Raw genomic sequence first — 24057 nt, forward strand, 5'->3', positions numbered from 1 at the left:
CTTCAAGGCGCGGACCCAAACACGCCGGCCTAACCCGGTGAGCTCGGTCGCTCAAATAGCGCGAGCTCGAAGACGCCGGCCTAACCCGGCGAGCTCGGTCGCTCAAATAGCGCGAGCTCGAAGACGCCGGCCTAACCCGGCGAGCTCGGTCGCTCAAATAGCGCGAGCTCGAAGACGCCGGCCTAACCCGGCGAGCTCGGTCGCTCAAACAGCGCGAGCTCAAAGACGCCGGCCTAACCCGGCGAGCTCGGTAGCTCAAACAGCGCGATCTTGAAAACGGCCTAACCCGGCGAGCTCGGTCGCTTAAAAGCACGGGCTCCGAAAGACGCCGGCCCAACCCGACGCGACTTATACGTCCAGTCGCCAATGGCACGGATGCAAAGCCCCCGGGGACTACCCGGTACGACCTCTTCGATTGCCGAAAGGCACGAAGCGAAGTCACTGGGCCACGATAAGCCCACGAAAAAGGCACACGCGAGTAAAGAAGTGCTCGAAAAATGAGATATGCATTCAAAATGGAAGCAACGAAAATGTCTCATAAATAAAAAGAGCTACGGCTCTAATAAACACGTGCTGAACAAAAGTGCGTGAAAAGTAAATCCTAGAAAAAGAAAAGAAAAAAAAAGAGAAGGTCAACGGCCCGGGGGAAATTTCAAAGTCAAAAGAATATTTCCGATTACCTGCAGGCCGCTAGTATAAACAAGAGAGAGCGGCAGCTCTCCTATTTATATAGAGGAAGGAGCAAACCCTACTCCTTCCCCCTGCGCGAGCGCGCCAGTCCCGTAGCGACAGGCCGCGCGCGGGTCTTACGGCCCGACCGGCCCGGTCCGGCCCCCAGGGGTCCGACCACAAGAGATATGCGTGCGGACGATCGCATGTGATCGAAGGTAAAAATACCTCAACGCCCTTCTCTTTTCAAAAAGTTCACGACTTACGTCCCGTAAGCCGTAAACTTGGGGGGCTAATGTTACCGGTCGTTTTCGGAACACCGGAAATTCAAAAACAATTCGATGCCGGCCGGGCTTTGCCGGCCGGAAGCCCAACGGGCCCCGGCCCACCAGGCCCGAACGCCCCGACGCGCCCACGGCCCGGCACGGCCGGTGCGCGCGCATCTGCGCCCCCGGCCCTGAGGCCCCCGGCCCAATGGGCCTCGGCGCGCCCTATCGCGCCTGGCTCACGCACGCTCCCGCGCAACCCGGCCTCCCGGCATGCGCGCACCTCGGCACCCCGGCCGAGCGCCCCTGCTGCCTCAGCCGGGTGTCCCTGCCACCTCAGCCACTTCGGCCGAGCGTCTTCGTCAGCTCGGCCACCTCGGTCGAGCACCTTCGCCAGCTCAGCCACTTCGGCCGAGCGTCTTCGTCAGCTCGGCCACCTCGGTCGAGCGCCTTCGCCAGCTCGGCCACCTCGGCCGAGCATCTTCGTCAGCTCGGCCACCCCGGTCGAGCGCTCTTTCCACCTCGGCCGAGCGTTCTTGCCACCTCGACCGGGCACGCCCGCTGCCAGGCACGCCGCGCCCGGCCAAGTCCCGCGCCTGGCACGCCCCGCGCCCATCCAGGCGACATGTCCCGCGCACCCTGCGCCCTCTCGGGCGTAAAGCCTCGAGCGCCCCGCTCCCGGCCACCCGGTGGGCCTCAAGGGGCTGGCCCAAGGCCTCTCTCCACAACTTTAAATACCCCCCCCCCTTGGGGAAGGAAAAAGGACCCCGTTTTTGACACAACTCACATCCTGGTTGATGCCAAGAACACTTCTCTTCTCACGAGAATTCTCTCTCGCCCTCTTGTGACATTTCCAAGAGAGCGCACTCCTCCTCCTCCCTCGGCTCAGAAAGTCAAGGACCCCCCTCCACGAGAGGGAGCGGGCTCCTCTTCTGCGACCCAAGTCTCTGCAGTACATACTGGCCTCCTGCTTCTTGGCCCTTGAGCTAGAATTCCGAGCTACGAGCACGCGACCCCTCTAAAGCCTTCACTAGAAGCTACGAGCCGGGTCCTGCCCTAAAGCCTTGGACTCACAAAGCCTCCGAGCCCAAGATAGCCTCCCCACACAAATTGAACTACGTTCTGACCTGATCCCTACTAAAGGGTACGTAGGCACCCAACCTTTGGCACGGTCACACCCCCCAAAAAACACCTCCGGGTTTGGAGGGTGCAGCTCGATCTACGAGCTCCCATTTTTGGCCCGGGCGCGATCACTTGGTCCGGCCTTGGATCGAACCGCCCGAGGTATTTAATCGTTGTTCATTTTCGTGCGACAACAGGTAAGACTAAAAGCCTGGCATAGAGCCCCAGGTGAAACGCCCTGCATCATCATCCAAGTTTCGTAATGTTGGATGTGATACGTAGGATCGGTCTTCCCGTTGTAGGGAGGGAGATTCGGGAGTTTGAAGTTTCCCATGCACACCTCAGCAAGGATTTGGGTAGTGAATGGCGAGGAATGTTCTTCTACGACTCCATATGTGTCACCTGCCAAGCCGCCCTCACGTAGATCACGTACCTCATTACGAAGGTTGTGAATCATGGTGAAAACATCGAGGCCAGTGTTGGGGGTCACTCCTTGTTCAGGAGGAGTCACCTGGCGCCTTTCATTCGACCCTTGAGCCGTGCGAGGGTCCCCATTGACTTGGGCCACACGGTTTGTGACCCTTGCGAGCACTTAGCCTCTCTCAGAGGTCCTCACCACGGTCGTTCCGTTGGGAGGTAAGCCGGTCTCTAAGATCCGGCCCGGCGGTATGGGGGCGTGAGCTTCGAGCCACACGCCTCACTCGCCGAGTCATTGGACCTTCCCTGACATTGCCTCTTTGACCGAGTCTCTTCTTGAGAGGAGATCGGTATTGCCTTTGTTTTAGGTGGTGGGTTCGACGGACCGACTTCGATCTCAACAGGGAGTTCCCCGTCTTTGGTGAGAGAAGTCTTTCGACTCGAATTTTTTTTTAGATTTCCGGTTTGCCGAAAACGACCGACAACAAATATCACTTATTCATGAGCAAATATTGCCTCTCTTTCTCTTAGTTTGGACATGCAACACAAGCCTTGCAAGTCCTAGGATTTGTTTCCTCTTTTGTTCTGTCTTAGTTCGCCGCCCATAATGGTTTCCTCATACACAAAATTTGTTTCCTCTTTTACTTTTGGCAAGTATCTTGATACATCAATGCACAAAGTAATCTCTCTTTTTCTTTGGTATGGACGACTAAGGCTTATGGAAGGGGCTTCTATATTTTTCTTCATTTGTTCATGACAACATAAGAAAAGCCCATTAAAAATTTTCAAGTAAAATTCCATGAAATGAAATTAATCCACAAGGCCCAAATTATTTAACTTGGCCGATTGTTTATATATTTCATTTGTCATCATATGACAATGTCAAAAAATTTATTGACATTCATTTCGTCCTATGTCCAAAAGGACAAAAATATCCTTTAGACAATTTTCGTAAAACTTGTCTCGTTCTTGTTTTGACTTAGCTTCCAGTTTAACTAATCCTACTGGATATGATTTGTGATAGTGACCTCATGGATCCAAATGAACAAAGCTTGAGCTAAAATACTTGGACTCAAAAGTTTACAAACCTTTTCCAAGTTCAGCTTAATGTCAAATGATTCCACAAAAGAGTTGACACTGAGAATCTCTCGGTTCAAATGAACTTATTTTCTACTCAAGAATTCACCTAAATTGTGATGAGTGGATCCACTGATTATTATCTATGTTTACCCTTCATTAATATCATCAGCTAGTCGGGATTTACAAAATTACCATTTTACCCATCTAGCTATTACTTCCTCAACTCATTTGTCGCTTGTGAATAAGTTAGAAACAAAGTATTGACGATGAGCTAACAAGTCATATTATTTCATCCAAAAGAGTCATGACTGAATTTGGACACTGGCCAGTTCATTTATTCACATTCCAAGGAACAAAGCATGAGGTGATATACATTGCATTTCAGCAATGTTGTACATGAATTCCATATCTATGAGATCTTCACAAAGTTACTCATGACATCTTCATAACTTAGTACTTCACCAATAGGTCATATTAAGAATCACATAGTGAATCCGAACTCTGACTTTCTCAAATGAGAATACGTAAGCTATGAAATGACATGTTGTTGGCATTGATCTAGGGTTTAAGAAAAAGTTTAGCGCCTCGTTAACCGGCGGAATTTTAAAAATTTTATTTTCAAGTAAAAACGGTTTTTACTAACCTAGACAAAGAGCAAGTACATATAAATAAAAACTATAATGAGCATAGAAGTTTACTAACCTTTCTTGAAGCTTGAACTTTGACAACCTTTTGGAAAGTTTGCAACGCTCGTCTCCCCTCGCAGCACGTCTCTCTTTCTTTCCTCTGTTGGAATTGATCTAGGGTTTAAGAAAAAGATTAACGCTTCGGGAAGCGGCGGAATTTTAAAAAATTTATTTTCAAGTAAAAGCAGTTTTTACTAACCTAGAAAAAGAGCAAGTACATGTAATTTAAAACTATTATGAGTATAGAAGTTTACTAACCTTTCTTGAAGCTTGAACCTTGAAGAAGCTTTGGGAAAGTTTGCAACGCTCGTCTCCCCTCGCAGCACGTCTCTCTTTCTTTCCTCGGCACCTTGAGCAACCACGAAAGTTTCTATCACTAAATCACTCGAAGTAAAGGAATCAGTGAGTGGGCACTTTTAAACACTACGACTTAAGAACGAGTCTTGAAGTCGCAGAGCTAAACTCTAGGTCAAATGAGGACCTAGGTGCCAAATCAAAAATCGAAATTGAATAGAGAGAGAGAGGAGAGGGGCGGCCAAGCTAGAGAGAGAAGCTCTCAATCTCTAAAACTTGGAATGAATGAAATGTGAAGAATAAGGCTCCTATTTATAGGAGAGGTCTCACCTTCAATAAGGTAGTTTCCTCTTCTATAGAATATCACATATTCATGAGCCAATTTCCTTTTCTTCTCCTTATTTCACACGGCCAAAGAGGATCCAAGATATCCTCATATTTGTTTCCTCTTTTGACTCTACTTGGGCGCCCATCTTGATTCCTCTTAGAGGAAATTTGTTTCCTCTTTTTCTTTTGGCAAGTATCTAAATACATTAATGCACAAAATAATCTCTCTTTCACACTAAGGGCTGCACGAAATTTGGTCTCCCATTCACTTGGGTTGGATGGCCAAAAGCCTTCTAAAAAGGCTTTCTAGGTTTTTCTTTAATTGTTCATGACAACATAAGAAAAGCCCATTAAGAATTTTCGAGTAAAATTCTATGAAATGAAATTAATTCACAAGGCCCAATAAACATGTTATGGCCGTGTGATATAATATGTCATCATATGACATTGTCAAAAAATTTATTGACATTCATTTCATGCCATGTCCAAAAAGACAAAATTACCCTTTTGACAATTTTCGTTCTTGTTTTGACTTAGCTTCCAGTTTAACTATTCCTATCGATGTGATTCGTGACAGTGACCTCATGGATCCAAATGAACAAAGCTTGAGCTAAACACTTGGACTCAAAAGTTCACAAACCTTTTCCAAGTTTAGCTTAATGCCAACTGACTCCACTAAAGAGTTGACACTGAAAATCTCTCGGTTCAAATGAATTTATTTTCTACTCAAGAATTCAACCTAATTATTGTTGTCGCAGTTTTTCGGACAACGATTTAGGAGTCGTAGACGGTTAGACCCAAGGCCGGACCAAGTGGTCTCGTCTCGACTCGAGCGTGTCGGGCTTGGTGTCCCAAGCCGTCCCTTAGCTGTAGGTGATCTCTATCTCGTCCAAACACCTGAAACGTGAACAAAAAGGTGTGAACTACAAAGGGGAAACAGAGGGGTTGCCTCTGTTTACCTCTCCGACACTCAACATTAGTAGGATTGAGGTGGTTTGTAGAGGGTTTAGTGTTTAGAGGTCGAGACTTGAGAGAAACGAGCGAGGTACGAGTTCGACAGCGTTTCAGTACTCAAATTTGGATTACCTGGACTAGAGAATGGACTCCTCTATTTATAGGCGACCAAGAGACGTGTTGAGGGTCCCTTGGCCGAGTGAGGCTGAGTCGGCCATCGGCCGAGTGAGGTTGGGCCGGCCGATGGCCGAGTGAGATGATGGTCGCCGAGGGAGATTCACTCGGCCAATTGCCGAGTGAAGGAATGGACGCCGGGGGAGGTTCACTCGGCCAATGGCCGAGTGAAGGACTGGACGTCGGGTGAGCTTGACTCGGCCATCGGCCGTGTGATGGCCGAGCGAAGAGTCTGGGCCGAGAGAAGACTCACTCGGCTGTTGACCAAGTGAGCTGTTGGGCCGGCAGGGGTCTTCATTCGGCCTTCGGCCGACCGAGCGTGCTGGGCCGCTCGGGGCCTCACTCGGCCATCGGCCGAGCGAGCATGGTGGGCCGGCTGGAGACTTCATTCGGCCCTTGGCCGGGCGAACACGCTGGGACGTCTGAGGCTTCATTCGGCCATGGGCCGAGTGAGCATGGTGGGCCTCGTTCGGCCATTGGCCGAGTGAACATATGGAGAAGTTCACTCGGCCATTGGCCGAGTGATGGGCTTGGACCGAGAGAAGGCTCACTCGGCCATTGGCCGAGTGAGTTGATGGGCCGGCCGAGTGTGGGCTGGAAGTAGGGTTTCACTCGGCCAATGGCCGAGTGAGCTTGTTCGGCCGCCCGAAGTGTCGATCGAGCCGTCGGACCTCGTCGGGCCGATAACATTAGCCCCCCGAGTTTGGCACCGGGCGTAGCCCGTGTGGTAAACTCAAGCAGCTCCGCCTTCCGTCGTCTCGCCGAACCGTCTCGTCAACAATTGGTAAGCCCGCTCACCTTAGGTATTATTTTAATGTTTTTGCTGACGTGTTTGTCGTTATTCGCTCCCATGGGGTCCCCCAACCACACGTCGGCCAGTGGGCCCCCCGAGGACTTCGTCTCGTTCCTCTTTGACGACCCTTACGAGACTTTGGACGATCTTCTTGATCGAATTTCACCGCCCCCGGTCGATCACAACTCTCTCCCCACTCTAGGTTTGGTTTTCCTAGATCGAATGACAATGAATTTGGACGGCCAAGACCTCCCCACGGTGGATGCTTGGTTGGCGGGCGAGGGAGAACACCTAGCGGCCGAGGGCGACGCCGGCGAGGCCGAGGCGAGCGCTGGTGTGGCTGAGGCGAGCGAGGAAGCAGCCGGGGCGCACGCTGCCGGGGCTGGGTCGCGCTGTGGCGTGGCCGGGTCGGCCGAGCGGGCCGAGGTGGACGAGCGCGCAGACGAGGCCGGGTCGGCCGGGGACAGCGCCGGCGGGGTCGACGTGGCTGGGGACAGCGCAGGCGGGGTCGAGCGAGGCCGCGCTGCTGCCGGGGAGGCCTCGGCCGGCTGTGTCGGCGCCGTCTGTGGCGAGCCCAACCCCGGGGGGGCGCTGGTGGAGGCGCGCGCGACGAACCAAGGCGAGGGGCACGCCGCTCGGGCTGGTGGAGGCGGCGCCGGCGCTGGAGAGGCCGCGCCTGGCCGGGTCGGCTTCGTGGAAGGCTCTTCCCACGCGGGTGGGGCCGTGTTGCAGGTGGCCGGAGACCATGGTGGCCCGGGTGGACCAGCCCCAACCAGGCCGGGGCGCGCGCGCGACGAGGAGACGCCGCCGGTGGCGGCCGGCGTCATGGGCGGAGGAGCCGGCGCCTGAGACGGGACGCGCCGGCCATCCATTGTTGGAGGAGAGGGGGCGGCCAGCTTGGACCCTTCCCAAACCCTAGGGCCCATTGGGCCGGGCCTAGGTGGGGAAAGCTTGGAGCGTGCTCAAACCCTAGGACCCATTGGGCCGGGCCTGGGCGAGAGAGAGCCTGACCCCTCATCGGACTTCGGGCCGAATCGCGAGCTTGGGCCGGACGCATCCTATGGGGGCCACACGGCCATCCCATCGCCGACGGAGCCGCCCCTCGTGGTCAACAACCGGGAAACGGGCCCCAATGGGCCGAGCGCGCATACCACGGCCCGAGCGAGCTATCGTAGCGGGCACCACGAGGGTTCGGGCGAGACGTCGGGTCGTCGCATCCTATCGGCCACCCCAACAAGCTCGACTGCGCAGGAAGAAGAACGAACCTCGTCGTTTCCCCTCGGGGAAACGGCGATTCGAGATAGCTTTGACTGTTCTGGCATCGATTTCCCGAGTTCGCTCTCATTTGCTAGCTTTAGCGGTTTGAGGAAGCGGTTCCACATCCCGTCGGCCGTATCGCTTTTGCGACCGCTGCTCGACGATCTGCCGACTCGCCCTCGGAAGGGGTACGCCGCCGTTCACGAGGCGAGCCTCCGGGGAGGGTTACGACTGCCTTTTCAGCCCGTGATCCAGGATCTTCTAGCTCGGCTCGGTGTTCATGCGGCCCAGATGTCCCCATCCTTCTACCGTATGGTGGCGGCCTGCCACATGATGCTGCACCGAGCGATGGGTCGAGCCGTGACGGCCGACGACATCAGGAATCTCGTGGCCGTCTTCGATGTTCCCGGGAAACCCGGCTTCTACAAGGTCCAGCACCGGAAGCGATTCACCATCCTCACCAAGCTGACCTCGAAACACCGATATCCTTGGGTGTGGGCGTCCGAATCTGCCTTCGGGACGGCACCTCTCACCTTTGGCCCCGTTGCTGAATTCCCGGCCGACTATGGCATCGAGAGCTCCGAACTTGCGCTCGTGATCGGAGCGGTTCCCGACTCGAGGCGGCAAGGATCGCTTTTCGAGTCCCCGGATCTTATGGCAACCACCGGATGGTTCGTGCCTGCTGACGAAGACTCCTCATGTTCCGGACCTGGAGTGGAGACTAGCCCGGAATCCGAGGCGGGGGGTTCGTCTGCTCCCCCACCCGACGCGGGGGGTACTGATAGAACATGCGTCGTCGCGTTATCGTTGTTTTTCCATTATTTACGCTTACCATTACGTTTTAACTGACAAACGCGCTTTTCTTCTCTCCAGGTGCCATGGCTCGACGTTACCGACCGCGCACCCAAATGCCGAGAGCAACGCCCATCGATGATGCTACGATCGTGGCTCGCCCTCCAGCCGAGGCCCGTCGCGGGGGGTCGCCATCGCGGGCGAGGAATGAAACGATCTCCTCCAACAAGCGACCATCATCGTCGGCTTCTCTCGGGTCACCGTCCGGCCACAAACGCGCTCACACATCGACAGTGCCAGACAGCCTGGACTCTATGCTCCTAGCGGAGGCGGCAGAGTTGAGGGACCAGTGCTCCCGAGGGATCCTTGAGACCTCCTTGCGGGATTTCAAAGGCCTGCTGACGACGAGCGATCTTGAGCACTTCCAGAACGGGATCGGCGATGCCCGAAAGGTATGGCTCGTTTGCTTGTGTTATGTACGACTGTCGTGCTTATCGTAATTATCCGCGTTTCGCTTGCTTGCAGATGCTCGCGCGCCAAGAGCGGAGCGATCGCATTCTCCGAGATATGCTACGACGCATGCAAATCATGGAGAAGGAGAAGACGAGCATGGCGGCTGCGCACGCTGCCGCCCTAGCAGGGGCTCGCACCGCCCGAGAGTTTGAGGCGCTCGAGGGGGAGCTGGAGCGAGCTCGCGGGGAATTGGCCACCGAGAAGGCGCTTCGTGAGAAGGCGGAGCAGGCAGCCGACACCTTCCTGGGGGAAACGAAGAAGCTTCAGGCGGCGCTTACGAGCCGGGATGCAGAGCTGAGCATCGTTCACGCTCGACTATCGGCGAGCGAGATCGCTCGGGTTAAGGTCGAGAGGGAGAGGGATACCCTCCGGACGGAGGTGCGGACCCTTGTTGAGGAGAAGGAAGACGCCGTGCGATCCAAGACCGACTTGGAGGACGACTGGGACTTGGCGTTGGAGGCGGCTCGTTACGAGGCGGCCCGGCGAGTTCGGGAAGCGACCGAGAAGGAGAACGCGTCTCGCGGGACCACGTTTTCCTTTTTCAACACCATGTTCCCTCCTTACGATGACGAGCCGCCGGAGGACGACTTGCATCCACAAATCCCCGCCGAGGCTGCTCAGTCGACGACCCACCAGCCTGACGGAGAAGCCGTTGGCGGGTTCGGCGCCCCTGACCCCGAAGGAGATGAAGAGCAAGTCGACTTTGGCTCGGACTAGTTGAGTTTTCCTTGGTTTTTCGCGCACTTGTTTAGCGCTCGCTTTATGCTTTCTTTCGGATTATTGGTATGTTTCCGTCGTACTTTCGTACCTTTCTTATTGGGTTGTTTGCGCAATATCGTTTTGCTTTAATTGAAGCTTTCTTTTCATCGTGCGTCTTATTTTCTCGACTTGCTACGCTTAGTGTAATCGATTTGCGCAATTTGAATGGTGCGTGTCTTACGAGCCCGGCTTACTATGCTTAGCGTAACCGGTTGGCACGGCTTACTACCGCATTTGGCGGCGAAGTTCCCCGCGGACGCAGGCTAGACCAGTTTCATCCGAGAGGTGCGATTTCCGGCCATCCATTTGTGACTCGCTGCCTATCGGCGCGCGCGAGCTGGGCGGCCGTCGCGCTCATCCTCCGGCGAGTACGCTACCTATCGGCGTGCGTATCGGGATGGGTTTGCAGCTCCCAGTGAGCGTGGTACTCCTTGGTACGCATGTCACGTTTTGGGTTTTGACTGCCGAGATCGACAATCCGGTGCGCGGACGTGATCCATCGATGACTTGTCGCCTATCGGTGCGCAAGGTGCATCGGTGCACGAGAGGGTCGCAGCAAAAGACGTGCGAGGCCGGAGGTCCGGTGCGCGGATCCAACTCATCGACGTTTCGCTATCTCTCGGCATACGGCCTCAACCCGTGCGAGAGCGTCGCACGAGGAGGGTACGAAGTCGGAGGTCCGGAGCGCGGATCCGATTTATGGGTGTTTTGTTACCGCTTGGCGCGTGGAAAGTGGAGTAAGCGAGCTTGTTGCTCTCGCCTTATCCTCCTTAGCCCCCCGAGTTTCTTGGGTGCTCGTAGAGGAGGCTAGAAACTAAGATACCAAGTGTTTTGAAGTGAAATGTAATTTATTAAATTATCGAAATGGTTCAAAAATTACATCCCAGGCCTTTGGCCAAACTTGAAATTTAAAATTGACTTTGCTAGAATCGAAAGTTACACGAAAACAACAAAGCGTAAAAATGGACGAGTGAACATTTATTGATAATATTGCCGGAGATGCTCCGCATTCCACGGGTGTGTGAACACGAGTCCCTCCATGTTCTCGAGCTCGTATGTGCCATTGTGGATGGCTCGGCGCACACGGTATGGGCCTTCCCAGGTGGGGCCTAGAACTCCCGCACCTTGCACTTTGGTGTTTTGGAACACCCTTCGAAGGACGAGGCTTCCGTCGGCGAACTTCCGCAGCTTGATCTTCGAGTTGTAGTACTTCTCGACCTTCCTCTTCTGCGCAGCAAGCCGGGTAAGTGCGTCCGCCCTCCTTTCGTCTATGAGGTCTAGCTCGAGCCTGATCGCGTCATCGTTGGCGGCTTCGTCGTACTCCTCGATGCGCAAGGTTGGCAACTTGATCTCGACGGGTACCACAGCCTCGACGCCGAACGCTAGAGCGAAAGGGGTTTCGCCGGTCACGTTTCGGGCGGTGGTGCGGTATGCCCATAAGACCATGGGGAGCTCGTCAGCCCAAGCCCCCTTTCTTGCCTCCAGCTTCTTCTTCAGGTTCTCCTTGATCGTCTTATTCACCGCCTCGACCTGACCGTTGGCTTGGGGATGGCGGGGAGAGGAGAAAGTCTTGCTAATGCCAAGCTGTTCGCACATCTCTCGGAGGCGCGCATTGTCGAATTGTTTTCCGTTGTCGGTTACAATTGACGCAGGGATCCCGAAGCGGCAGATGATGTTTCTCCAAATGAAGCTTGTCGTGTTCGCCTCGGTGATCTTTGCTAGCGGCTCAGCCTCTACCCACTTTGTGAAGTAATCGATAGCCACGATCGCGTGCTTGTATTGTCTCGGGGCCGTAGGTAGCTCGCCGATGAGGTCGATTCCCCACTTCGCGAAAGGTCGCGGCACGATAATCAGACACAAAGGGGCCGGTGCTTGGCGCGGAATGTGGGCGAACCTTTGGCACTTGTCACATTTCTTGGCCCACTCGTGGGAGTCCTTTTTCAAGGTTGGCCAGAAGTATCCAAGTCTTAGCAACTTCAATGCCAAAGATTGCCCGGCGGCGTGGTTACCGCACACCCCCTCGTGTACCTCGTGGAGTGCTTTCCTCGCCTCCACCTCGGTCAGGCAACGGAGAAGGGGCATGGAGTAGCCTCTCTTGAACAAACTATCCTCCCTCATCGTGTACTTCGGGGCTAGGCTTTTCAGCTTTCTAGCTTCTTCTTTATCCTCGGGGACGACTCCTCGTTTAAGGAATTCCACGAGCGGGGTCATCCATGAGGGAGGCGGAATCTCGTCAATGACCCCTACGTCGCCTCTCGAGACGTAGGGTCGGGTCAACACTTCGATTGGGACGCTGCCCTCGCCTTCCTCGTCTATCCCAGACGCGAGGCGAGCTAGGGCGTCGGCGTCAACGTTCGCCTCTCGAGGGACCTGGACGATCTCGAACCACGACAGGGCCTCCAAGTTCTTTTGGGCCTTGGACAAGTAGGCGATCATGTGTGGCTCCTTTGCGGCGTAGTCGCCCTTAACCTGATTCACGATCAATTGCGAGTCGCAATGGATGCGCAGGTTTTGGGCGCCCAACTTGTTCGCTAGCCCCAAGCCAACAATCAGAGCCTCGTACTCTGCCTCGTTGTTGGAATCCTTGAACTCGAACCGCAGGGCGTACCTCAGCTTTTCCCTATCGGGATTTGTGAGCACAACGCCGGCGCCAGCCCCCCGGGCGTTTGACGCGCCATCCACGTGTAAGTCCCAGACCGGCCCTATCGGGTCGTTGGTTCTCTTCCTTGACGACTCGCTATGGTCGTCCTCCTTGTCTTCCATGGTCTTACTTCTTTCGTCGCCCTCATTGGTTGGGGGCGCGCTTGTGAACTCGGCGATGAAGTCGGCGAGGGCCTGACCCTTAATGGCGGTTCTCGGTTGGAACTCGACCCCGTATTCGCCCAGCTCTTGGGACCATATCGCCATTCGAGAGGAGGTCCCTTTTTGAAGGGCCTTCTCGATGGGGTGCCCCGAGCGGACCACGATGGGGTGCGCCTGGAAGTAGGGCCGGAGCTTTCTCGCGCTCATGACGAGGGCGAGGGACAGCCTCTCGATCTCGGGGTATCGGGTTTCGGCGTCGAGGAGCGCCTTGCTAACGTAGTAGACCGGCCATTGTACTCTGTCCTCTTCGCGTATGAGGACCGCGCTCACGGCCCTATCGGAAACCGCGAGGTAGAGGTATAGGGTTTCGCCATTCTTTGGCTTTGCGAGGAACGGGGGGGAGGTGAAATAGGCTTTCATATCTCGGAATGCTTCCTCGCACTCCTCCGTCCATACGAACCCGTCGGTCTTTTTTAGTGCCTTGAAGAACGGTTGGCACCTATCAGTGGCTTTGGAAACGAATCGCGTCAGGGCGGCGATCCTTCCCGTCAAGCTTTGAACTTCTTTGACCTTTTGTGGCGACCTCATCTCTAAGATCGCCTTAATCTTCTCAGGATTGGCCTCGATCCCGCGGCGGCTCACCATGTAGCCCAGAAACTTTCCAGACTCGACCCCGAAAGCGCACTTGTTGGGGTTAAGCTTCATCTTGTAACGCCGCAGGATCGTGAACATTTCCCTAAGGTCTCGAACGTGGTCGCGGGCTTTGAGGCTTTTGACAAGCATGTCATCCACGTAGACCTCCATAGTTTTGCCAATTTGATTGGCGAACATGCGGTTCAGCAACCTTTGATACGTTGCTCCCGCGTTTTTGAGGCCAAAGGGCATGACCTTGTAACAGTAAAGTCCGCGGTTCGTAACAAAGGTGGTCTTGATCTGATCCGGCTCGTGCATGCGGATCTGGTTGTAGCCTGAATAGGCGTCCATGAAGCTCAGCAACTCGTGGCCCGCCGTGGCGTCCACGAGCTGCTCGATCCTCGGGAGAGGGAAGCTGTCTTTCGGGCAGGCTTTGTTGAGATCTTTGTAATCGATACAGATCCGCCACTTCCCGTTTGGTGTTATCGGCCCGACGAGGTCCGACGGCTCGATCGACATTTCGGGCGGCCGAGCAGGCTCACTCGGCCATTGGCCGAGTGAAACCCTACTTCCAGCCCACACTCGGCCGGCCCATCAACTCACTCGGCCAATGGCCGAGTGAGCCTTCTCTCGGTCCAAGCCCATCACTCGGCCTATGGCCGAGTGAACTTCTCCATATGTTCACTCGGCCAATGGCCGGACGAGGCCCACCATACTCACTCGGCCCATGGCCGAATGAAGCCTCAGACGTCCCAGCGTGATCGCCCGGCCAAGGGCCGAATGAAGTCTCCAGCCGGCCCACCATGCTCGCTCAGCCGATGGCCGGGTGAGGCCCCGGGCGGACCAGCACGCTCGGTCGGCCGAAGGCCGAATGAAGACCCCTGCCGGCCCAACAGCTCACTCGGCCAACAGCCGAGTGAGTCTTCTCTCGGCCCAGACTCTTCGCTCGGCCATCACTCGGCCGGTGGCCGAGTCAAGCTCACCCGGCGCCCATTCCTTCACTCGGCCATTGGCCGAGTGAATCTCCCTCGGCGACCATCATCTCACTCGGCCATCGGCCGGCCCAACCTCACTCGGCCGATGGCCGACTCAGCCTCACTCGGCCAAGGGACCCTCAACACGTCTCTTGGTCGCCTATAAATAGAGGAGTCCATTCTCTAGTCCAGGTAATCCGAAATTTGAGTACTAAAACGCTGCCGAACTCATAACTCGCTCGTTTCTCTCAACTCTCGACCCCTAAACACTAAACCCTCTGTCAACCACCTCAATCCTACTAATGTTGAGCGTCGGAGAGGTAAACAGAGGCAACCCCTCTGTTTCCCCTTTGTAGTTCACACCTCTTCGCTTGTGTTTCAGGTGCCTGGACGAGATAGACATTACAGACAGCTAAGGGACGACTTGAGATATCAAGTCCGACACGCTCGAGCCGGAGTGAGACCACTTGGTCCGGCCTTGGGTCTAACCATTTCCGGTTCCTAAATCGTTGTCCGAAAAACTGCGACAACATTTTGGCGCTAGAAGGAGGGGGTCTCTCGACCTTGACGACGCATTCCCTCTACCAGTTTTCTCCCTTTGTTCTCACGACTCTCGAGAGATGAGTCACATTCCCACTACCTCCGCGGGTACCCGAGCGACGAGCTCGAGATACGGTCTTCGACGCCTCGCACATCGTCTTGAAGGGCAACCTCGCGATAGCGAGAGCCAGCCCCAAGATCCGATGGTTGACCCCGAGGCCGTGCTCCGAGAGGACACGGCCCGGCGGCTTGCGGAGCTCCTTGACCGCCCCGGCGTCGACGGTTCGCTCATAACCGACCTCCTCGGCTGTGACGTTGAAGATAGGTCCGCCAGAGACTACTCCGACTCCGAATATGTGGGGGAGTCGAGGACCAACGAGGCAACGCCTAGCCTCGCCCCTTCGCGGCCCGAGAGGCCCAACGACGCTTTGGCCGGACCGTCGCACATAGCGCGGCAGCAGGCACGGTCGCATTCCCGGGGACTCGCCCCCTCGGTTTCAAGAGGTGGCCGGACACGGCCCCTCGCCGAGGTAACTGGCCGTGGTTGCGAAGAGGCTCGGCCGATATGGCCGAGGTGGCAAAGGTGTTCGGCCGAGGTGGCCAGCATGTTCGGCCGAGGCGGCCGAGGTGGCCAGGATGATCGGTCGAGGTGCGCGCGGGCTTGGATGCCGAGGCGCATGGGAGTGCGCACGCGGGCCGGGAGGCCAGGGCGCGTGGGAGTGCGCGCGCGGGCCGGGAGCCCGGGGCGCAGGAATGCGTGCGGGCCGGGAGGCCGGGGCGCGGGAGCGCGCGCAGGCCGGGACGGCCAGGGCGCGGGGTGCGCACGAGCTAGGGTGCGCTGGAGCGCGCAAGCTAGGGCGCGCTGGGGCCCATTGGGCCGGGGGCCGCTAGGCTTCTTGCCGGCGGAGCCCGGCCTGCCTTGAATCGTTTTTGAATTTCCGATGTCCCAAAATCGACCGGTAACATTAGCCCCCCAAGTTTACGGCTTACGGGACGTAAGTCGTGAACTTTAGAAGAGAAGAAGGGCGTTGAGGTAATTTCACCTTCGATCATATGTGACCGTACGCGCACATATCTTTCTCTCCCCTTTTTTTCTGTTGGCCGGGCCCCTGGGGGTCGGACCGGGCCGGTCGGGCCGGGCCCCTTAAGATTGGCGCGCGCGCGAGGCCGGCCTGCGCGCTGGGCCTTGTGTCGCGCGCGCGGCAGGGGGGGGGGGGAAGGAGCAGGGTTTGCTCCTTCCTTACCTATAAATAGGAGAGCTCCAGCCCTTTCTGTTCACACGTGGCAGCTTCTTGGGAATTGGAAAATTCCTTTGACTTTGAAATTTCCCTTTGGGCCGCCGACTTTTTTATTGTTTTTTATGGGGAGCCAGCTTATTGCTCACGTTGATGATCCCGAGGCCGACTCTTGCGGCCCACTCCCCAATTGTGGAGGGGCGGCCAAGGGTCCCTTCGAGGAGCTCGACATGATCCCCATCTTTGTCGAGGAAGAGTCTAGCGCGGCCGACAAATGGCACGCGGAGATGGAGACCGACGCCGTGGCGGTAGCCGAGCTGGCGGGGCCCGGGAGCGGCTTACCGACAAGGTGCGATGCCGGAGGGGAGGACGAAGGGTCCAAGGACCCGCGTTCGTCATGGCTGGTGATCAACTTGGTCTCCCGCGAGGCGTCTTTTGACGCCCCCCTGCTCAAGTAGCGGGGTGAAGCGGTGGTGAGTGCCGAGCTCCCCCGGGCGTCTAACTTGGACGCCCTGGGTGTCGAGCGCGCGATAGTGCCGTCCGAATCTTTTTTGGACGAGATTTATTCCGACGATCCCCGAGGGTCGGGCTCAGAGGGCCCTGAAGAGGACTTGGAGGCTCCTCCCGCGATGGAGGAGGAGAAACGCAATGGGAAGGCGTTGGCGATGGTCTGGCCAGCCTTCGAGTCGGCGGAGGCTTCGGGCTACACTTATGCCCAGTCACTGGGGAGGACTCGTATGTACGGAGTAGGCGACTCCGTCGCCCCCGTCAGCTTAGACTGCAGGGGAATCGATGTTGCGATCACGCTCACTTCCCGAGTCTTCAGCACGCTTCGGGAGACGTATAGCATTCCTCCCTTGGTGGTATTGCTTAGGCCTGCCCCCGAGGACAGGCCCCCTCGTCCAAGGGACGGGTACGCGGCCGTGGTGGTCGGGAGTCTCGCCTGTGGATTGTGCCTCCCGTTTCCAACGGTCGTTCAGCAGATTCTGACCCGACTAGGGGTCCATGCGTGCCAGATGAGCCCGGCGTTCTTCCGCCTGTTGGCTACATGCTTCATGGAGTGGCACTACCAGACGCAGCGTGCCATGACCGTGGACAACTTCCGCAATCTGGTTGCCGTCTTCCCGGCGTCGGGGCAGCCGGGATTTCATATGGCCCGTGCTCGGGGCAACGTGAGGCTGGTTGAAGATTGTGACCCGCCTAGCCACCGGGCATGGGTATGGGTCACCTCGGACGCTTTTGGCGAGGCGCCCCTTCGCTTCGGCCGTCTAGCCGACTTTCCAGCGGACGAGGGGGCAGCGGAGCTCCCCTTTGTGAAAGAAATATCGGGGATGTCGGAAGCCCGCAAGGCTGGCAAGCGGTTCTGTTCCCCCGAGCTGATGGCGCTCACCGGGTGGTTCCTGCCCTTTGCTCCGGGCAAGCAGGCCCCCGAGTCCCGTGGCTCAACTAGTCGCTCCTGCTTTTCGAGGTAGCTTTATGGTTTTGTAAAACTTTTTGTCTTGACCGGAACCTGACCTTCGCTGCTTTATTTTGTGTAGCTGCAAAGAGGTGAGCTAGGAGGCTGGCCCTTGCTTCTCGGGACCTTGAGTCAATGGCGGAGATTCGATCTAGGGTCGCTGACCGCAAGGCGAAGGGAGAGCACGTCGAGACCGCCAGTCTAGTCGAACCGGAGCCTCGGGCTTCTTTGAAGAGGGCTTCGACATCGGCACCTCCCGACGAACGCTCCGAACCCTAGAGGGCGAACTCGACGGTGGAGCTGGAGGGGGTAGAGGCTCGAGGGGATTGTTTCCGCCACCTCGAGGGGTCCCCACTATCCTGGTGGAAGGGCGTGGTGTCGAAGGGCGACATCGCTTTCTTCCAGGCGGGGGTTACCGACGCTCAAAGGGTCAGTACTTCTGTTTGTTTCGTTATAAGCGTAGGTTTTAGTTTTAACCCTTGCATCTTTGTCTTCGTAGGCGTATGCGAGGGCCGTGCGAAGCGACAGGATTTTGCATGACTTCATCCGGCGCTTAGGGGCATCTCAGGAGGAGGTCGCCCGGACGAAGGCTAGGTTGGCTCAGGTCGAGCGAGGTTCGCACACGGGGGCGGAGACCGAGACGCTTCGAGACCAGCTTCGCGAGGCCAGGGTGGAACTCCAGATCGCACAAGGCCAGCGCGACGGAGCCCAACTGTCAGTGGCCAAGATGGCGGGCGAGCTCACCGAAGAACGGCGAGCTTGCGAGGTGGCGAACCGATCAGCGAAGATTTTTCATACTAAGGTTACCGACCTTCGGAGTCAACTGGACGCTCGATCCGATGCCTTGGAGACGTCGCACCGCCAGCTTACCTTGAGCGAAGCGGCGCGTGTTAGGGCGGAGCGCGAGCGCGACTCTCTGGCGGAGGAAAACGCTCGACTCTCGTCCCAGCTTGCTGAAGCGGAGTGAAGAGCGTCCGACTTTCAGGATGACTACGACATAGGGACAGAGGAAGCCCGTCGTGCCGGAGCGGTGGAATGTCGAGACGCGACCGCGACCGAGAACAAGGCCCGGGGGGTCACTTTTGACTTCTTCGACACCTTGTTCCCCCTGCTGGGCGAGGGTGCTCCTTGAGCCGAGTGGCTTTCTTTTTCAGCGCGCATGTTTAGCGCTTTGCTCCTTTTCCCTTTTCTAGGATTTCATTTATTTTTTCACGCACTTTTTTGTTCAGCACGTGTTCATTGGATTCGGAGCCGTGGCTCTTTTTATTTATGAGATATTTTTGTTACTTTCTCGTTGAATGCTATCTCATTTTCCGAGCAATTTTTACTCGCATGTGCCTTCTTTGTGGGCTATCGTGGCCCACTGACTTCGCTTCGTGCCTTTCGGCAATCGAAGAGGTCGTACCGGGTAGTTCCCGAGGGCTTTGCATCCGTGCCATTGGCGACTGGACATGTAAGTCGTGCCGGGCTGGGCCGGCGTCTCTTGAGTTCGCGCTCTAGAGCAAGCGAACTCCCGTGTGTTGCGCCGGGTTGGGCCTGCGTCTTTGAGCTCGTGCTGTCAAGCGACCAAGCTTATGTGTTGTGCCGGGTTAGGACGGCATCTTTGAGCCCGTGCTGTCGAGCGACCGAGCTTGCCGGATTAGGCCGGCATTTTCGAGCTCGAACGTGTTGCGCTGGGCTGGGCCGGCGTCTTTGAGCTCGTGCTGTTGAGCAACCGAGCCTATGTGATGCGCCGGGCTGGGCCGGCGTCTTTGAGCTCGCTTGCCCTGGAGCAAGTGAACGTGGGTGCGTCGGGTTAGGCCGACGTCTTTTTGGGCCCGCTTGCCTTGAAGCAAGCGGACGCGGGTTGCGCCGGGTTATGCCGGCGTCTTGTGGGCTCGTTGCTCTGGAGCAGGCGAACGCGTGTGCGTCGGGTTAGGCCGACGTCTTTTGGGCTCATTGCTGTGGAGCAGGCGAACGCGGGTGCGTCGGGTTAGGCCGACGTCTTTTGGGCTCGCTTGCCCTGGAGCAAGCGAACACGGTTGCGTCGGGTTAGGCCGACGTCTTTTGGGCTCGCTTGCCCTGGAGCAAGTGAACGCGGTTGCGTCGGGTTAGGCCGACGTCTTTTGGGCTCGCTTGCCCTGGAGCAAGCGAACGCAGTTGCGTCGGGTTAGGCCAACATCTTTTGGGCTCGCTTGCCCTGGAGCAAGCGAACATGGTTGCGTCGGGTTAGGCCGACGTCTTTTACTCAAGCCCTGTTGCGCCGGGTTAGGCCGGCGTCTTTTGTGTTCGTGCCCTGAGGCTAGCGAATTCGGCTCAAATTTGGCCTTTTTTAGGGTTTGAGGCAGCGCCTTTACGCGACTTACATGCATCTCGGGAGACGTCTTTCACCTGCGCCTTTACGCGTCTTACGGCACGCCGGGAAGGCCGACGTTTTACTCGAACCCGTATGCACGAAGGGCCGTCGGGGTCCGAGCTTCCTAAGTCTGTATCCCCGTGGGGGACTTAGGCCTGAATTGAGCTCGTGGGTTGAGCGACCGAAGTGCTCGTGGGTTGAGAGACCGAAGCGCTCGTGGGTTGAGCGACCGAAGCGCTCGTGGGTTGAGCGACCGAAGCGCTCGTGGGTTGAGCGACCGAAGTGCTCGTGGGTTGAGCAACCGAAGCGCTCGTGGGTTGAGCAACCGAAGTGCTCATGGGTTGAGCGACTGAACTTTTGCGTCGGGTTAGGCCGACGTCTTTGAGCTCGTGCTTTTGAGCGACCGAGCAGGTGTGTTGCGCCGGGTTAGGCCGGCATCTTTTCTCGGACCCGTGTGCTTGATAAGCCGTAGGGGTTCGAGCTTCTCAAGCCTCTGTATCCCATGAGTGGGGGGCTTCAAGGTTTTTCTTCCCCTTTTTTTTTAAGAGTCGGCACGAGGAGTATCAGTCGACTTGTAGACTCGGAGCTCGACTCGAGGAGACGCGTAGATTCGGTGCGGGGAGTACCAGTCGGCTTTGCAGACTCGGAGCTCGTCTCGAGGAGCGAGCTCGAGTTGAGGAGCGAACTGGACTCAAGGAGCGAGCTCGACTCGAGGAGTGAGCTTGAGCTCGACTCCCGGAGACGAACTGGAGTCAAGGAGCGAGCTCGACTTGAGGATTGAACTGGACTCAAGGAGCAAGCTCTACTTGAGGAGCGAACTGGGCTCGAGGAGCGAGCTCGACTCGAGGAGCGAGCTTGAGCTCGACTCAAGGAGCGAGCTTGAGCTCGACTCGAGGAGCGAGCTCGATTCTGGAGACGAACTGGACTCAAGGAGCGAGCTCGACTTGAGGAGCGAGCTCGACTCGAGGAGCGAACTGGGCTCGAGGAGCGAGCTCGACTCCCGGAGATGCGTAGGTTTGGCGTGAGGAGTGCTAGTCGGCTTTGCGGGCTCGGAGCGAGCTAGACTCGAGGAGCGAACTGGACTCAAGGAACGAGCTCGACTTGAGGAGCGAGCTCGACTCAAGGAGCGAACCGGGCTCAAGGAGCGAGCTCGACTCGACGCCGGAATCGTCGAGCTTGTTCTGGTGAGCGACCGAGCTCGCCGAGTTAGGTTGACCTAAGCCTCATCCCAGAAGTGGGGAGCTCAAGGTTTTTACCTCTTTTTTTTTTTTTTTGGCGTGAATTCTTGAGTGTATGTCGCATGACCCATTAGCCCCCCAAGTTTTTAGTTTACAGGCCGTGCCGTGATGACTAAAAACTTTTTTTTTTATAAAGTGGGTAAAAAAGACCGCAAACTTTATTTTTTATTGATTTTTGCTAACGGGGAACATCCTTGAACAGTGGCACATAGGCCTTTATTGAATAAGGGAAATCAGAGCAATGATGAGGGGACTTGATCACTGGTGGTACTGCCTCAAGTGTTCGGCGTTTCACGGGTGCCGGATTGGAGTTTCATCCGTGTGTTCGATGTAGTAGGTCCCGTCGTGTATGACTTGTCGGACTCTATATGGTCCTTCCCAATTCGGGCCTAGGACTCCGGCGCCTTGCACTTGGGTGTTCTGGAACACGCGTCTGAGTACAAGGCTGCCGACGGCGAAGATCCGCCTTTTGACTTTGGCGTTGTAGTATCTTTCGACCTTTCGCTTTTGTGCAGCGAGTCTGGTGAGAGCCTCGGATCTTTTCTCATCGATTAGATCCAGTTCGAGGCGCATGGCTTCATTATTTTATTTTTCGTCGAAAGCGTCAACCAGATACGTGGGGACTTCCATTTCCACGGGGACCACCGCCTCAACCCCAAAAGCTAGGGAGAAGGGGGTCTCTCCGGTGGCATTTCGAACGGTCGTTCGATAGGCCCATAGGATGAAAGGCAGTTCTTTAGCCTAGGCGCCTTTTTTGGCTTCGAGCTTTTTCTTGAGGTTGCTCTTAATCGTCTTGTTGACGGCTTCCACTTGGCCATTAGCCTGTGGATGTCGCGGGGATGAGAATGTCTTGCTTATCCCTAGTTAGGCACAGATCTCTCTAACACTCGCGTTGTCGAACTGCGCGCCGTTATCGGTCACGATTGACGCAGGGATGCCGTGGCGGCATATTATGGACTTCCAGATGAAGTTCGTAGTGTTGGCCTCGGTGATCCTGGCCAGAGGCTCGGCTTCGACCCATTTAGTGAAGTAGTCGATAGCGACGATGGCGTATTCGTATTGCCTCGGGGCTTTGGGAAGCTTGCCGATAATGTCCACGCCCCATTTTGCGAAGGGGCGTGGAACAACGATGCTACTCAGGGGATGATACTTGTCGCACTTTCTCGCCCAGTCGTAGGCGTCTTTTTTCATTGTTGGCCAGAAATAGTCTTGTCGAAGCGCTTTGAGCGCGAGGGACCTTCCAGCGGCGTGGTTTCCACAGAGGCCTTCGTGGATCTCGCGGAGGACCTTAGTCGACTCGACGTTGTTGAGACATCGGAGCAGCGGGGTTGAATACCCGCTGTTATCTGCCCGACCCCGATCATCGGCCGAACGGAGGCGAAGCGACGTCGAACGCGTCTCGGCAGCTTGCCCCGGCCATTGGCCGGCCCTAGGGCCAGCCTCGGCCAATGGCCGGCCCAATTAGCCTCGGCCATTCGCCGGCCCAATGGCCGAGCCAAGCTACCCCCGGGCATTGGCCGGCCCTAGGGCCAGCGTCGGCCAATGGCCGGCCCAAATAGCCTCGGCCATTGGCCGGCCCAAGGGCCAGCCTCGGTGAATGGCTGAGCCAAGCTACCCTCGGCCATTGGCCGACCCTAGGGCCAGCCTCGGCCAATGGCCGGCCCAAATAGCCTCGGCCATTGGCCGGCCCAGAGGCCAGCCTCGGCCAATGGCCGAGCCAAGCTACCCCCGGGCATTGGCCGGCCCTAGGGCCAGCGTCGGCCAATGGCCGGCCCAAATAGCCTCGGCCATTGGCCGGCCCAAGGGCCAGCCTCGGCGAATGGCTGAGCCAAGCTACCCTCGGCCATTGGCCGACCCTAGGGCCAGCCTCGGCCAATGGCCGGCCCAAATAGCCTCGGCCATTGGCCGGCCCAGAGGCCAGCCTCGGCCAATGGCCGAGCCAAGCTACCCCCGGCCATTGGCCGGCCCTAGGGCCAGCCTCGGCCAATGGCCGGCCCAAATAGCCTCGGCCATTGGCCGACCCAGAGGCCAGCCTCGGCCAATGGCCGAACCAAGCTACGCCCCAGCCATTGGCCGGCCCTAGGGCCAGCCTCGGCCAATGGCCGGCCCAAATAGCCTCGGCCGTTGGCCGGCCCAAGGGCCAGCCTCGGCCAATGGCCGAGCCAAGGCTATCCTCGGCCAAGGAGTTGCCCATAACGCTCCTTGGTCGCCTATAAATACCGGGGGTCCCTCCCCTGGTCCAGGTAATCCGATTTTGAGTACTGAAACGCTGTCGAACTCGTACCTCGCTTGTTTCTCTCAAGTCTCGGCCTCTAAACACCTAAACCTCCTGTATCCACCTCAATCCTACTAATGTTGAGCGTCGGAGAGTTAAACAGAGGCAACCCCTCTGTTTCCCCTTTGTAGTTCACACCTTTTTGCTTACTTTTCAGGTGCCTGGACGAGATTGAGACCACCAACAGCTAAGGGACGGCTTGGGATACCAAGCCCGACACGCTCGAGCCGAAGTGAGACCACTTGGTCTGGCCTTGGGTCTAACCACTTTGGGCTCCTAAATAGTTGTCCGAAAAACTGCGACAACATTTTGGCGCTAGAAGGAGGGGATCTCTCAACCTTGACGACGCATTCCCTCTACCAGTTTTCTCTCCTTGTTCTCACGACTCTCGGGAGATGAGTCACATTCCCACCACCTCCGCGGGCACTCGAGCGACGAGCTCGAGGTACGGTCTCCGACGCCTCGC

The 24057-nt window shown here is 56.8% G+C and overlaps 1 protein-coding gene across 1 annotated transcript; it reads left to right on the plus strand.

Annotated features, from left to right (window-relative positions):
- Positions 1 to 9270: 9270 nt before the first annotated feature.
- LOC149407961 (uncharacterized) lies at positions 9271 to 10522 on the plus strand. Its single transcript, XM_089622786.1, has 3 exons — positions 9271 to 9283; positions 9357 to 9895; positions 10513 to 10522. The coding sequence occupies exons 2-3, from the start codon at positions 9357 to 9359 to the stop codon at positions 10520 to 10522; spliced, it is 549 nt and encodes a 182-aa protein (XP_089478912.1). The 5' UTR covers positions 9271 to 9283.
- Positions 10523 to 24057: the final 13535 nt, after the last annotated feature.

The sequence above is a fragment of the Urtica dioica genome, chromosome 1 (assembly GCF_054948205.1).
Source record: "Urtica dioica subsp. dioica isolate 48M chromosome 1, U.dioica_male_clone48M_v1_H2, whole genome shotgun sequence".
Classification (NCBI taxonomy): domain Eukaryota; kingdom Viridiplantae; phylum Streptophyta; class Magnoliopsida; order Rosales; family Urticaceae; genus Urtica; species Urtica dioica.